Genomic DNA, 16,040 nt, shown 5'->3' on the forward strand with positions numbered 1-16,040 from the left:
GCAGTCTCAAGTTTCCCCCTGGTAATTACGCAAACTTGCTTATCAAGCACCCTCACTTCTTGACAGCTCCAACCCCAATTCTTGACAAATAAATTATGCGATTTTGTGGTTTCATTTATACATATCTCCTCCATTTTGTAGTCTGGTAGAATACAATTCAAGTATTTCTCGAATCTGTGTCTCCCACGCTATGGTCCTCAGTTTGGCTTGAGTAAAACTCTCTTCTATTCCTTATTATATCTGAATCATGTGTTCCCCATTCTGAACTATCCTCCTCACCATCCCTTGGTGTCCCAGTGCACCAGCCCCAAGCATCCAGCATCGTGCATTGAACCTGGACTGGCATCTCGTTCCATACATGACGTTTCACATGTTTCAATGCCTTGTTTACTGATTTTGTTGATACTCAGAAACTTGGATCTACATAAAGAACTATTGGAATAAATGAAGATAAAATAAAATATTTTATTTCTTCTTGAGAAAAGATAATTTGTTCAAAATTACTATAACAACGTATTTGGTGACTATAGGTTATGGGTAAGTGAAATTAATGACAACAGTATCTAAAGGGATGGGGAAAATGGATGGGGAATACTCTATAATGCATTTCACTATGTGACATGTTATACTGCTATTTGAAAGTGACTTGGATTAGTTATAAATTTCCATGGCAAACCATAGGGCGACCACTGAAAAAGATTTCAAAAAATATAAATTGATACTAAAAGAGACATGGCATATTATAAAATATTAATTAAAAATAGAGAAATGGGAAAACAAAAAAAGCAGAACAAAGAACAACAGCAGCAGTGAACAGAAAACAACAATGAATGTGGTAGCTATTAATCCAACTATAACAATAATCATTTTAAATATCAATGATATAAATATAGCAATTAAAGGACTGAGACTCTCAGAGTAGATAAATAAATACAACTATATGTTGCCTATAAGAAACTTACTTTAAGTAAAAAGATACAGACAGATTAAATAGTAAAGTCATAGAGAAAAAATATCATATTAACAGTAATCAAAGGAAGCTGGAATAGTGTATTAATTCCAGAGAAAGCAGATTTGAAAGCACAGAAAATTATCAGGAATAAAGAGGGGCATTGCAAAACTCTAATGGGGTGAATTCTCCAAGAAGGCATAAAAATCCTTGTTATGCATGTACCTAACAACAGCATCAAAAGACATGAGACAAAAACTAATAGAACGGCAAAGAAAGATCGATGAATCCTTTATTATAGTTGAAGACTTCAACACCCCTCTTGTCAGTAACATCAGTTCAGTTCAGTTCAGTCGCTCAGTCGTGTCTGACTCTTTGCGACCCCATGAATTGCACCACACCAGGCCTTCCTGTCCATCACCAACTCCCAGAATTGCTGACTCCAGGAGTCAGTAACATACAGATACAGTAAGCAGAAAATTAGTAAGACCACAGCTGAACTGAAGAGCATCACCAATCAATTGAATATGATTGACATTTATATAGAATATTTCATCTAACAATAGCAGAATACACATTCTTCTCAAGCTTATAAAGAGCATTCCCCAAAACAAACCATATTTCTGGGCCATAAAACACAACATTAACAAATCAAAAAGAAATCATACAAAGTATGCCCTCATGACACAATGCACTTAAACTACAAATCAAAAACAGAAAGATGGTTGTGGAACACTCAAATACTTGAGGATTAAATAGAACATCTCTAAATAATACATGAGCAAAGAAGAAATCTAAAAATAAATTAAACATTATTTTGAACTAAATAAAAATGAAAATAGAGCTTTTTAAAATTTGTGGAATGCAGTAAAAGCAGCACTTAGAGGGAAATTTACAGCACTGAATTCACATATTAGAAAAGAAGAATTATCTAAAATCAATAAACTAAACTCCTACCTTAGAATATTAGAAAATTAAATTAAATTCAAATAAGCAGAATGAAAATACTGAAAATTAGAGTTGAAATCAACATAATGAGAAACTGAAAATCAATAGTGAACATAACTGAAACCAAAAGCCGTTCCTTTGAAGAAGTCAATACAATTCATAAACCTCTAGATGGGTTAACTAAGAGCAAAGGAAGAACAGAAGGAGGAGAGAGTGAGTGAGTGAAAGAGAGAGAAAACAAAGCACTAACAACAGTACCGAACAAGAGGTTCTGACTACCACTGAAATTCCCCATGGCTACGGGAGGATAATAAAACAATACTATGAACAAGCTTATACCCCCAAATTTCCTAACTTAGGTGAATGGACCAAGTCCTTAAAACACACAATCTGCTAAAACTCACACAAGAAGAAATCTATAATCTGAATAGATCTATATATATATTAAAGAAACTTAATCAATAACTAATAACCTACCAAAGAAGAAAGCATCAGGCCCAGATGGGTTGAATTCTACCAAAAATGTAAAGAAAGTGTTAGTTGCTCAGTCATGGGATCTTTGTGACCCCAGAAGGAAAAAAATACTATCAATTCTTGACAACTTACTTCTCAAAGCAGAGGACATGATTTCTCAATTCATTGTATGAGGCCAGCACTATCCTATTATCAAAACTAGACAAAGACATTATAAAAAAAGAAGACTAATATTTCTCATGAACATATATGCAAAAATTCTCAATACAATAGTAGCAAATAATATCCAATAACATATAAAAATACTAATACATCATAGCCAAGTATGATTTATTCTGGGTATACAATATAGGTTTGACATATGACAATCAATCAATGTAATCTATCCTATCAACAGACTAAGTAAAAAAAAAAAATCATATAATTATACCTGTATATGCACAAAAGGTACTTGACAAAACCCAACACTTATGTATGATTAAAAATTCTCAGCAAACTTGGAATATAGGAAGAGTTTTTCACCTTGCTAAAGAATATCAACAAAAAAACCTGTAGTTAGCATCACACTTAATGGTGAGAAACCAGATGTTGTACTAAGATTAGGAGTAAGGTAAGAATGTCCCTTCTCACTACTCCTATTTGATAACATACTGGAGGTCCTAGATAATGCAATAAGCAAAAAAATCAAATAAAATATGTCACATTGGAAAGAAAGATATAAAACTGTCTTTTTTGAAAATTATACACATGTCTACATAGATAATTCCAAAGGATCAACAATGGCAATAATAACAAAAATGGAAAAAAAACCCTCCTGGAACAAATACATTATAACAAGGTGCAGGATATAAGGTTAATATAAAAAGTCAACTGCTTTATTATATAAAAGCAATGAATAATTAGAATTTGAAAGTAAAAACACAATACATTTACATTAGAACCAATAATATATAAAATACTAAAGTACCAGTCTAACTATATATATATATATATATATATATATATATATAAGATCTATATGAGGAAAAGTACAAAACTGATTAAAGAAATCAAAGAAGTTTTAAATATATGGAGAAACATTCCATGTACATGACTAAATGCAATATTATCAAGATGTTAGTTCCTCCCAAGTTGATATATACATTACAAGCATTCCCAATAAAAATCCTAGCAAATTGTTTTGTAAATACAAACTGATTCTAAAGTTTATATGGAAAAGCGAGAATTCCAAAAAGTCAACACAATAATTAAATATAAACAAATTCAGAGGACTGACATTCAACTTGAAGACTTACTATGTAAAAAAAAAAGAAAAAAAGACTTACTATAAAGATTAGCATTTAAGACAGTGTGCTATTGGGAAAGAATAGATAAAATACAAGAATGGAATAATGATACAGGGCCCAGAAACACATCCACACAAATATAGTCAACTGATCTTCAATAAAGAAGGAATGGCAGTTCAATGAAGAAAAGTCAGTCTTTTTAACAAACGGTGCTAGGACAACTGAACATCCATAAGTAGAAAAATCCAGATACAGAACACAAGACTTTCATAAAAATTGACTCAAAATGGAGTCAAGACTTTCATAAAAATTGACTCAAAATAGAGTAAAATGCAGAACTGTAACACTCCTGGAAGATAACATAGAAGAAAATCTAGTTGACTTTGGGTTTGGTAATGTTTTCTCAGATATAATGCCAAAGAACAACCCATGGAAGAAATATTGATAAACTGGAATTCATTAAGATAAAGAATAACTTTTCTGTGAAAGACACTGTTAAGAAAATGAAAAGACAGATCAAAAACTAGAAGAAACTACTTTCAAAACATGTATCTGATAAGGGCTGGTATCCAAAATATACAAAGAACTCTAAACTCACAACAATAAGAAAAATAAAACAGACAAGAGATCTGAATAGACACCTCACCAAAGGAGAAAAACAGATGGAAAGTAAGCATGTGAAAAGATGCTAAACATCATATGATATGAAGTGACTGCAAATTAAGACAACAAGATACTACTACACACTTATTAAAATAGCTAAAATCTAAAACACTAATAACATCAAATGTTGGCTAGGGTATGAAGCAAAAGGTGCTTTCATGACTCAGTCACTTTTTAAGAGATTTTGGCAGTTTCTTACAAAACTAAACATAAATTCATCATCATAGCAAGAACAGTGCCCATTGGTATTTAAGCAAACCAGCTGAAAATTATATTAACATAAAAATTGGCACCTAATGTTTACAGCAACTTTATTTATAATTGCTGAAACTTGCAGGTGATAGTAAAATGATCACTGGTTGCCAAGGGTTTAGGAAGAGGAAAGGTGGAATTAGTAGAGACAGTAGAGAAGATTCTTAGAGTAGTTAAACTTTTGTGTATTATATAGTACTGCTGGATACATGCCATTATACATTTGTCCAAGTTCACAGAACGTGCAGCACGAAGAGTGAACTCTAATGTAAACTATGAGTTTCAGTAATGTGTCAGTATTGGTTCATCCGTTGTATTCAAATGTACCAAACAACTACACTAATGCAAGATGTGTGTATGAAACAGTATATGTGTGGAGAGGGAATGATGAGGAGATACATAGGAGCTCTAGATTTGCTATTCAAATTTTCTGTAAACCCAAAATCACTCTAAAAAATAAAGTCTATGAATTTAAACAGAAATTAATTTAAAAACAGAAAAAAGCCAACATTTTTTAGTTTAAAAAAAAAAGCCAACTATAGGCTGAAAACATTCTGTGTAATATTCCAGTAGAGAATATTAACAAACAATGTTTGTACAGATCCCACATACATACTGAGACAATAATCAACCCAATCATCTGCTTAATCTTTTGTTTCACAGAAGCAGGGAATAAAAGGCAGAAAATCACTCTTCAATGGACTTGCCAAGTTATATGGCATAAATCAGAATGAAGCATCAAAGACAAAATATTTGTAAAGCAGAATGGGGGAAAAAATAAAAAAACAATCATCACACTACGTTGTTCTGAGATAGTCCTTTGTGCCAGCTGTGGATCCTCAGAAATGAGCAACTGATGATAATGATTAATTCCATCCATGAGTGTTTCATTGTTGATAATTCCAACTATTGAAAGCCATCTTAATTTGGAAGAAATTTAGCAATATACCAGGGATTACACTTAAGAACTTCTGAGGGAAAAGTAAACAGATACTACTTTTAATACACTTTTATGGTTTATGTCACGACACTATAATACAGTGTAAAGTAAACAATTACAAATAATTTTGTAGCCTAAACTATTGCTTTTAAAAGTTTTAGTCCATTCCCTCTAAAATCTGTCTTTCTAATTATTGCTGTGCAAGATAATGTTTCCATCAAATCAATGCCAAAGAAAACATTCTTGGATTACCTTATTGGTATTACTACTACTATAAAATATCTACAACCCAGAAATAAGAGAATCTGCTTACTCCTCAAAACAAAGTAAACAAACAAAAATCAGTTTAAATGAAAAATATTTATATAGCTTATATCCTAAATTTGAGAATAATTTAAATTTTGTCATTATAATAAATCACAGTATTTTTATTACTGTAATAACAAAAAAAAACATTTTTATGGAAGGAAAGAGTCTTTAAATTCAATAGTGCTTTACAATTTTTAAAATTTTACACATATGATTTCATGTAATCCCATAATAACCCTTTTTCCCCCAGTACTATATTACCCTAGCCTTTTCCCTTTCCCCACTGGTAACCTCACTCGTTTGTCTTCCAAATATGAGTCTGCTTCTTTTTTGTTTTATTCCCTAGTTTGTTGTATTTTTTTAGGTTCCACATACAAATGATATCATACCATATTTGTCTTTCTCTGACTTATCTCACTTAGTATATTGCCCTCTGAGACCATCCATGTTGCTACAAATGCCAGAATTTCATTCTTTTTTATGGCTGAGCTGTAGTCTACTGTCACACCTTCTTTATCCGGTCATCTCTTGATGAGGACTTAGGGTACAAGATCTATATTTTTAGCTGACTGATATATTGATAAAATGTGAAAATGGATGACTTGTCCTATACAGTCACACTATTAATTACTCTGGAGTTCAGTGTACTTCTGGTCTAGACTCAAAAATGTTTATACTTGACACCGAAAGCTTTTCTAGAGCAACTTTTAAAAACTCAAATCCCAAACCTGATTACAATTTTCCCATTGTAGAAAACCATGAAGAAATTTTTTATAAAATTACACTGTAAAATATTTAGGTGAACCATGATATAAACACCACAGACCTCCTACCTTAACACAGCATTTCTTCCATCACTCCTTGTACACCAAACCTGGCGGGTTTGAAAACCTATCTCTATGTCCCAGGACTTGGAATGGTGATGCGCCTTGTAACTGTGATGTCTGAAAGTGACCAACTCCTTCGACTCAGAGCTAAAATCCAGAACGGTTCTTCCACTTAGGTTAAGTTCTTTGAGATGAGGCAGTCTACATTTACTCCATGGTCCAACTTTAAGGCTAAACGTATATTCCTCTGCGCCAAGAGGACAAGAAATGGGAGCATCACAGGCTCTTGACTCAGTCAAGTTAGGGCATTGTGACCCTCCATAGAGAGGGAGGGCAATAGCTGAGCGAGTTCTGTGCTGTAACTGCTTCCCACACCCATTGCTACACGTAGACCACGGCGAGAACTCAGACACCACACAATCCCGTGGGCAAGGGATGAGGCACGCTTGTTCCGTGGGGGGCTGAGGGGCAAAGTGTTCACATATCTCATTCACAACCATGGTTCTGTTCAGCTTCTGAACACAGTGCACCGTCCGATGCTGCAACCCGTGCTGGGCGGTCACACACGCTGCAGCCCGAGGCCTGGCGGGGCCCAGGGCAGGAGGAGCGAGTACACAGTGGTGCCAGTCGGAAACCTCCCACTGGAAGAGGTCTCTGTGCCAGTCACAGACTCGGAAGCAGCTTCTTTCCTTCGGAGGTCTGTTGTGCTCATCACAGTTAGACAGGTGGCTCGTCCACCCCTCAGAGTGGAAACACCACAGGGCACGACTCTGGCTTCCGCCTGGCCCACAATTTCCTGTACACCTTCCCCAGGGGCCTGCGGGTAGAAAAGACAAAGGGGTCGATTACTCCAAGATCCCAGGCCACCATCCACACAGAAACAGGTCAATCTGTACACCTTGAGACACAAGCAGTGTGAAATTGTGAAATACGAGAAAAAAAAAATAACTTAGTGGTTAAGAAAGTGGATTCTACTCTACATCAGTTGGCCCTTCTTGAAACCTGCAGTCCATCTCTTACAGCAATGTCAACTTGGATGAGTTACCTCAACTGCCTAAGTCTCAGTTTCCCACCTACAGGAACAGATAATTAAAGTGCTGACTTGTAGAGTTTTTCTGAGGATCAATAATAAAATGTGATTCCAAGTAACAATATACATGTAATAAATGATTGGTATCATTATAATTATTATGTCTCAAAGCCTATATATCTAACTCAATATTAATACTTTCAAGTTAGGCAGAGTTTCATCTAAAAGAATAGCCCCAAATCCAGGATTTTAATAAACTAGGATTTTTCATGTTTCCAATTCTTCAGCTCACAACCTAAGTATAAGCTCAGAAGAAAAAGACATTTAAAAAAATAACTTGCAAAAGCATCCTAAATATATATTTGCTTTCTAAATACTGTCCTCAGTTTTGGTTTTTACTTACAGAATGAAAAAGAAAAATGTGATACAGGGGTAAAAGTGAAGTTAATTAAAAAACAGCAGCACTGAACTGTCTGTGGAAATTCTGCCCCTATAATCCCTGAAATATACTGGCTGGGTAAAGCTTCCAAGGGCATCCCTGGTGGCACAGTGGTGAAGAATCCTCCAATGCAGGAGACATAGGATGTGTGGGTTTGGTCCCTGGGTCAAGAAGATCCTCTGGAAGAGGAAGCATGGCAACCCACTCCAGTATTCTGGCCTGGAAAATTGCAAGGACAGAAAAGTCTGGTGGGCTACAGTCTATGAGGTCGCAGAGTCAGACATGACCTAGCAGCTAAACAACAATAACTTCCAACATTAGCTTGTAATATGCCAAATCTTTTAATTAATGAATTAGTTTTATGAGAAAATTTCAAGAAATGGACAGATAAAAGCACTACCCATTGACGTTTCTCGCTTTTCTTTTTGCATCCTAACTATAAACACACTGGCTGGCCTCATCCATTAGGCTGATCATCGATCTTTCCACAAAGACAGCAAGTAATCACATTTTGTGTCAATGGGAAAAAAATAGTTTCCTCCTTTTCTCTTTACTTAAATATTTAATAAGAGCCTGAAAAAAGAAGCTTATCACTGTTATATTTGCCCCTTTCCTAGGTTTGGAATCACCATAAAGGCAACTCACACCCCGAGAAATCCTTTAATTTCCACAAGCAAGAGAAAGAAGGTGAGGTCTTTCTCTCTTTCCTCAAATCTGATCAAACTCCAACATGTCACTTAATTAGTCCCTGGAATGCATTTTCAAGCACATCTAGTACATTTCTAGGAGCAGTAAATGTGTATAGTAACATGCATTTAGGAAGAGACATGTGCCTCCCCAGAGAAACAGGTATTTGCATTTGCTGCAATGAGGATCTCTCTGTGGCAGGGCAATACTTTTGAGGTTGTAATGTACCCAGTCCACCAGTTCTTTCCCCGAGCCCTGGGTGTGCAGACCTGCTATTCTAGGCAATACCATGTTGATAATTTCAGTGCTGATGATTTCTGTCACTTTGTGAAAGAGAATAAAATGTACTCTCATCTTCTTTTGGTGCCCCCACACTCGAGTGTGGTGCTCCATTTCTCGTTGAAACAGAGTTTTACTGAATGAAGTCAGCCTACAGTCACCAAAATGCCCTTTGGTTTCCCACACTCTTTCCGGGGTGAGCTGTCCCAGCACTGTCTCCTCAGGCACAGTCAGTGTGCATGGAAAGTGCAGCGTTCAGCACAGGTCGACTAATCAATCATCTTTAATTCTGATTATTTCCTCCTGAATCACCCACAGCTTAGTATTCTGTACACTGAGATGCTCACTGTGACATGATGGTTATTTGCAGGCTCCAGGTGTCTAGATGTTCTGGAACAGATTCAGGTTCAATACGCCACTCCCTGCCCAGCATCGCAGACCCCGCATACGAATATTTACTATCATTAAAAACACAAACTACAAAACCCAAATCCACGGTTACTTATTTCAAAAAATATGTGATTGTAGGAAACTTTTTAAATCTTTAGATTTTAATCATTTAAAATTATTTAATAATTTTAATCCATTAAAATTAGATTTTAATTTTTGATCTATCCAGGAATTTGGGATTAACATATACAGGCAAATTCTTTACTGCCTGAGCCACCAGGAAAGCCCAACATATACATACTAGTATATATAAAGTAGACAACCAATAAGGACCTATTGTATAGCACAGGGCACTGTACTCAATATTTTATAATAACAAACAAGGGAAAAGAATCTGAAAAAGCATATATATATATATATATATATATATATAAAACACATATATAAAACTGTTTATATGTGTAACTGACTATATGACAGTTTATATATATATAACTGATTATATATTCAGTTTATATATACAAATGTTCAGTTTATATATACACATACTGCATTATGTGCTCAGTCACTTAGTCATGTCTGACTCTTTGTGACCCTATGCACTGTAGCCCATGAGGCTCCTCTATTCATGGGATTTCCCAGCAAGAATATTGGAGTGGACTGCCATTCCCTACTCTAGGGGATCTTCCTGACCCAGGGATCAAACCCAGGTCTCTGTGTCTCCTGCACTAGCAGCCAGATTCTTTACCCTGGCACCACCTGGGAAATCCATATAATGTATAAGTATATATAATAACTATATATAATGTATATAACGTGTATATAACTAAATCATTTTGCTGAACACCCAAAATTAGCACAACATTGTAAATCACTTACACTTCAATTAAATAAATAAAATCTGTTTTGAATGATCTAAAACAGTTATTAGTTAAAATGAAAACAAAGCTTTTTTTGCTAAAACACTGGGTTTTAAAATATAGGCTGTCAGTTTCTATTTGTTTAGGTATCAAGTATATACAACTTTATACTTAGGATTTATTCCTGTATATTAAAGAATGTAAGATGAAAATAGGGAGCCTCTTCTAACCAATCTTGAAAAGCTAACAGTAAATTTAATCAATCTAGAACTTCTTACAAAGTGATCCTTATTCTTAATTTTAAAATATTTGATTAACACATTTTCTTATTATTAACATTCTGTTTTCTTCTAAGTTTTTGCCCATTTTCAAAACTGTTAAGGTAGCTTTTTTTATTATTTGAAATCATTAATATTTTAAACTATATAAATTACTATTCTTCCCTTTGCTTTCATTTCTCCATCTATATAGAATTTTACAAACAGCCACATTTTTTTCTAGATCAATGGAAGACAAAATATAATTATTAACAATTATCCTCCAGTTAAAAACAAATAAATAGAAAGAAATAATTACTACCATTTGTTAAAGCCTAGTGGTGTTGTACTGTATTTGTTTTCTTGTTAAATATTCAGGAATTTTACCAGGTGGTCATTAAATCATTCATGATTTAAAATCAGCCATGGTGGGAGTATTTACATCACACTACAAATCAAGGCAAATGAAGGCTTTTTTTTTTTTTTTAAACAGTGAGCCAGTTGGTTTATCTTATATCACTGGTGACTTGATAAGTGCCTTCCTTCCTTCTGTTCCTTATAACAATCCCATGAAGTGGGGCTACTTTGCTCATTGTATCAGTTGAAGGGAATGGAACTCTTAGAAGTTACAATGCACACCCAAGTCACACAACTAGTGTGTGATAGACTAGAATGAAACTCCAGATCTGTGTGATCCCAAGTGTGGGCCCCTGCCCTACATTTGAAAAGACCCTTTCTACAGTGTGCACTGCTATGTGTGATCCTAAAATCACAAGGCAAATGCGTTTCTTCACTTAGCTACAATCTCTCCAATTTGTTAATATTCCTTTGGATGTGAGTATAACAAGTCATCAAGGTTGTGGCGGCGCAGGATTTCCCCCTCTTGACCCTGGGAATTTAGGACAGCAGTTTTTGCATACTAAGACACACGCATGTTTATAAACTTAAGTCACCGCATTTAGGAAGGCATGGTCGAGGGAGAATAGTTTTTCCACATGTTAAAGTGAACTTTGCAGACAACTGAAAAGAATCTGAATAACAAGTAAATGGCTATGCTTGGAAAAAATGAAAAACAAATTGTAAACAAGACATCTGAGACATGACAAGACCTCTCAGCAATTGACCTATAACAATTTGCATTTTTCAGACATGGAGAGAAAAATGTGTCCCATGATTTATTCAGTTGCGTTTGGCTATGAACTTAAAACACACACACTAGTGAAAATCATACAGCCCTGAGGGATTTTGCCTTTTCAAAAAACATGCATATTGAAGTAAAGTGTGACCTGCAGTATGACAAATCTTAAATCCCTTGTCCAAGTGCAGAAATAGAAGAGCTGATTAAAATTTTGAGCAGTTGCATGAAGAAAAAAGAATATCACTTTTATATTTGACATATATATAAAACATATGGTTATATTCAGAATATACATCTGAGATAAATAATCTAAAGACACAAATAAAAAATCTATGTACAAACAATAATCATTTTATATTTTTTAATTGGAAATAGGCTTCAAGTAACACAAATAAAACAAAATTTTCATTACTCTAGGAGATGGACCATACAAGATACTGCTCTGATTTATGTCAAAGAGTGTTCTGACTATGCTTTCCATAATTTTATACCATGGTCATATGCTGCTGCTACTGCTGCTAAGTCACATCAGTCATGTCCGACTCTGTGCGACCCCATAGATGGCAGCCCACCAGGCTCTGCTGTCCCTTGGATTCTCCAGGCAAGAACACTGGAGTGGGTTGCCATTTCCTTCTCCAATGAATGAAAGTGAAAAGTGAAAGGGGAGTCATTCAGTCACGTCTGACTCAGCAACCCCACGGACTGCAGCCTACCAGGCTCCTCCGTCCATTGGATTTTCCAGGCAAGAGTACTGGAGTGGGTTGCCATTACCTTCTCTGATCTGGTGATATAATTAGGTCTTTAATCCATTTTGAGGTTGGAGGTTCCTTAAAAATCTAAAAATAGAACTACCATATGATCCAGAAATCCCATTCCTGGACATATATATGTAGAAATCCATATTCAAATATATATATGCACCCCAAAGTTCTTTGCAGCACTATTTACAATAGCCAAGACACGGAAAAAAATCTAAATGTCCATCAACAGATGAAAAGATAAATAAGATGTGGTACATATATACAATGGAATATACTTAGCCAACCAGTCCATTCTGAAGGAGATCAGCCCTGGGATTTCTTTGGAAGGAATGATGCTTAAGCTGAAACTCCGGTACTTTGGCCACCTCATGCGAAGAGTTGACTCATTGGAAAAGACCCTGATGCTGGGAGGGATTGGGGGCAGGAGGAGAAGGGGACGCCAGAGGATGAGATGGCTGGATGGCATCACTGACTCGATGGACGTGAGTCTGAGTGAACTCTGGGAGTAGGTGATCGACAGGGAGGCCTGGTGTGCTGTGATTCATGGGGTCGCAAAGACTCGGACACGACTGAGCGACTGATCTGACTGATCTGATCTGATACTTAGCCATAGAAAATGGTGAAATAATACCATTTGTAGCAAAATGAATGGACCTAGAAATTATCATACTAAGTGAAGTCAGACAAAGAAAGACAAACATCAATTATATGTAGAATCTAAAAATGATACAAATGAACTTATTTGCAAAACAGAAACAGACTCACAACTTAGAGAACAAATCTATGGTTACCAAAGGGGAAAGGGAGGTAGAAGAAAGGATAAATTAGGAGGTTGGAATTAACATATACCCACAACTATGTATAAAACAGATAATCAACAAGGACCCACTGCCAAGCATATAGAATGCTATTCAATACTATGTAATAAACTATATGGGAAAAGAATCTGAAAAAAAGAATATATATATATATATATATATACACACACACATATATATATGCAGATATGCAGATGACTCCACCCTTATGGCAGAAAGCAGGAGAAAAAAAAAAAACAAACTAAACAGCCTCTTGATAAAAGTGAAAGAGGAGAGTGAAAATGTTGGCGTAAAACTGAACATTCAGAAAGCTAAGATCATGGCATCTGGTCCCATCAATTCATGGCAAATAGATGGGGAAACAATAGAAACAGTGACAAACTTTTTTGGGGGCTCCAAAATCACTGCAGATGGTGACTATAGCCATGAAATTGAAAGATGATTGCTCCTTGGAAGAAAAGCTATGACAAACCTAGACAGCATATTCAAAAACAGAGACATTACTTTGCCAACAAAGGTCCGTCTAGTCAAAGCTTTGGTTTTTCCAATAGTCATGTACAGATGTGAGAGTTGGACTATAAAGAAAGCTGAGCACCAAAAAATTGATGCTTTTGAACTGTGGTGTTGGAGAAGACTCTTGAGAGTCCCTTGGACTGCAAAGAGATCCAACAAGTCCATCCTAAAGGAAACCAGTCCTGAATATTCATTGGAAGGACTGATGCTGAAGCTGAAACTCCCAATACTTTGGCCACCCATGTGAAGAACTGACTCATTTGAAAAGACATTAATGCTGGGGAAGATTGAAGGCAGGAGGAGAAGGGGATGATAGAGGATGAGATGGCTGGACGGCATCACCAACTTGATGGACATGAGTTTGAGTAAGCTCAGGGAGCTGGTGATTGACAGGGAAGCCTGGCCTGCTGCAGTCCATGGGGTCACAAAGAGTCAGACATGACTGAGCAACTGAAATGAACTGAAACTGAATCACTTTGTTATACAGCAGAAAGTAACATAACATTGCAAATCAACTCTATACCAACATAAAATAAAAATTTAAAACCAAAAAAACACAAAATTGAGAACAATTAAAGGTTTAAAAGTTTAATTACATACATAATTACATAGATAAGTTTTAAACTAAAACTTGAAAACATTTCAATGGTGTAATAGGAATAGTAATTTTCTACTTGTTTACCTGCACTAAGATTATGTAAAATCACCATCCACCTGTGACTCATTACCCTTTCTATGAAATAAACACAGCTACTCTGCAATAAACTGTGAAGTATTTCAAGTCACATCAGTTCTAATTAACATGCTAACATTTTTGTATCAGTTCAGTTCAGTCGCTCAGTCGTGTCCGACTCTGCAACCCCATGAACTGCAGCACGCCAGGCCTCCCTGTCCATCACCAACTCCCAGAGTTCACTCAGACTCACGTCCATCGAGTCAGTGATGCCATCCAGCCATCTCATCCTCTGGCATCCCCTTCTCCTCGGCCCCCAATCCCTCCCAGCATCAGAGTCTTTTCCAATGAGTCAACTCTTCCCATCAGGTGGCCAAAGTACTGGAGTTTCAGCTTTAGCATCATTCCTTCCAAAGAAAGCCCAGGGCTGATCTCCTTCAGAATGGACTGGCTGGATCTCCTTGGAGTCCAAGGGACTCTCAAGAGTCTTCTCCAACACCACAATTCAAAAGTATCAATTCTTCGGCACTCAGCGTTCTTCACAGTCCAACTCTCACATCCATACATGACCACGGAAAAACCATAGCCTTGACTAGACAGACCTTTGTTGGCAAAGTAATATCTTTGCTTTTGAATATGCTGTCTAGGTTGGTCATAACTTTCCTTCCAAGGAGTAAGCGTCTTTCAATTTCATGGCTGCAGTCACCATCTGCAGTGGTTTTGGAGCCCCAAAATATAAAGTCTGACACTGTTTCCACTGTTTCCCCATCTATTTCCCATGAAGTGATGGGACCAGATGCCATGATCTTTGTTTTATGAATGTTGAGCTTTAAGCCAACTTTTTCACTCTCCTCTTTCATTTTCATCAAGCGGCTTTTTAGTTCCTCTTCACTTTCTGCCATAAGGGTGGTGTCATCTGCATATATGAGGTTATTGATATTTCTCCCGGCAATCTTGATTCCAGCTTGTGCTTCTTCTAGCCCAGCGTTTCTCATGATGTACTCTGCATATAAGTTATATAAGCAGGGTGACTATATACAGCCTTGACGTACTCCTGTTCTTACTTGGAACCAGTCTGTTGTTCCATGTCCAGTTCTAACTGTTGCTTCCTGACCTGCATATAGCTTTCTCAAGAGGCAGGTCAGGTATAGAAGTGAATTTTTTTGGACACAGGGTAGAATTGATGAAATCTCAAGTTACATTCACCTTTATAACTCTATGATTCCTCTTTTTTTGTAAGTTCTGGCAAATTGTATTCTCTTAATTAAGTTATCCTTAAGTGGATTAGTTTTGATGAATGCATCACCCAATCTAAATCATCACAGTTAAAGCAGCCCACAGGATGCCTGAATATTAGGTGCGGTATTAAGAAGCCTGCAACCAAGGGGAAAAAAAGCACTCCAGAGAACAGGGAATAAACATATTCCCAGGAGCATTCACACTGTTCTCACCACTATTTGAAGTAGCAAACTTGATTTAATACCATTCACACAATAGGAAGAGATGTTTGTTTTATTATTCACTTTCTTTCAACCACTGCTTTTATT

At 36.1% G+C, this 16,040-nt stretch overlaps 1 protein-coding gene across 1 annotated transcript in view; it reads right to left on the minus strand.

The window, feature by feature from the left end:
- THSD7B (thrombospondin type 1 domain containing 7B) overlaps nt 1–16,040 on the minus strand; it is a 929,494-nt gene that overhangs the window by 722,608 nt on the left and 190,846 nt on the right. The window contains exon 2 of the mRNA XM_061439032.1: nt 6,655–7,465. Within this exon, the coding sequence (XP_061295016.1) occupies nt 6,655–7,465 (811 nt within the window). The remainder of the gene's footprint in view (nt 1–6,654; nt 7,466–16,040) is intronic.

Source organism: Bos javanicus, chromosome 2, assembly GCF_032452875.1.
Source record: "Bos javanicus breed banteng chromosome 2, ARS-OSU_banteng_1.0, whole genome shotgun sequence".
Lineage (NCBI taxonomy): Eukaryota > Metazoa > Chordata > Mammalia > Artiodactyla > Bovidae > Bos > Bos javanicus.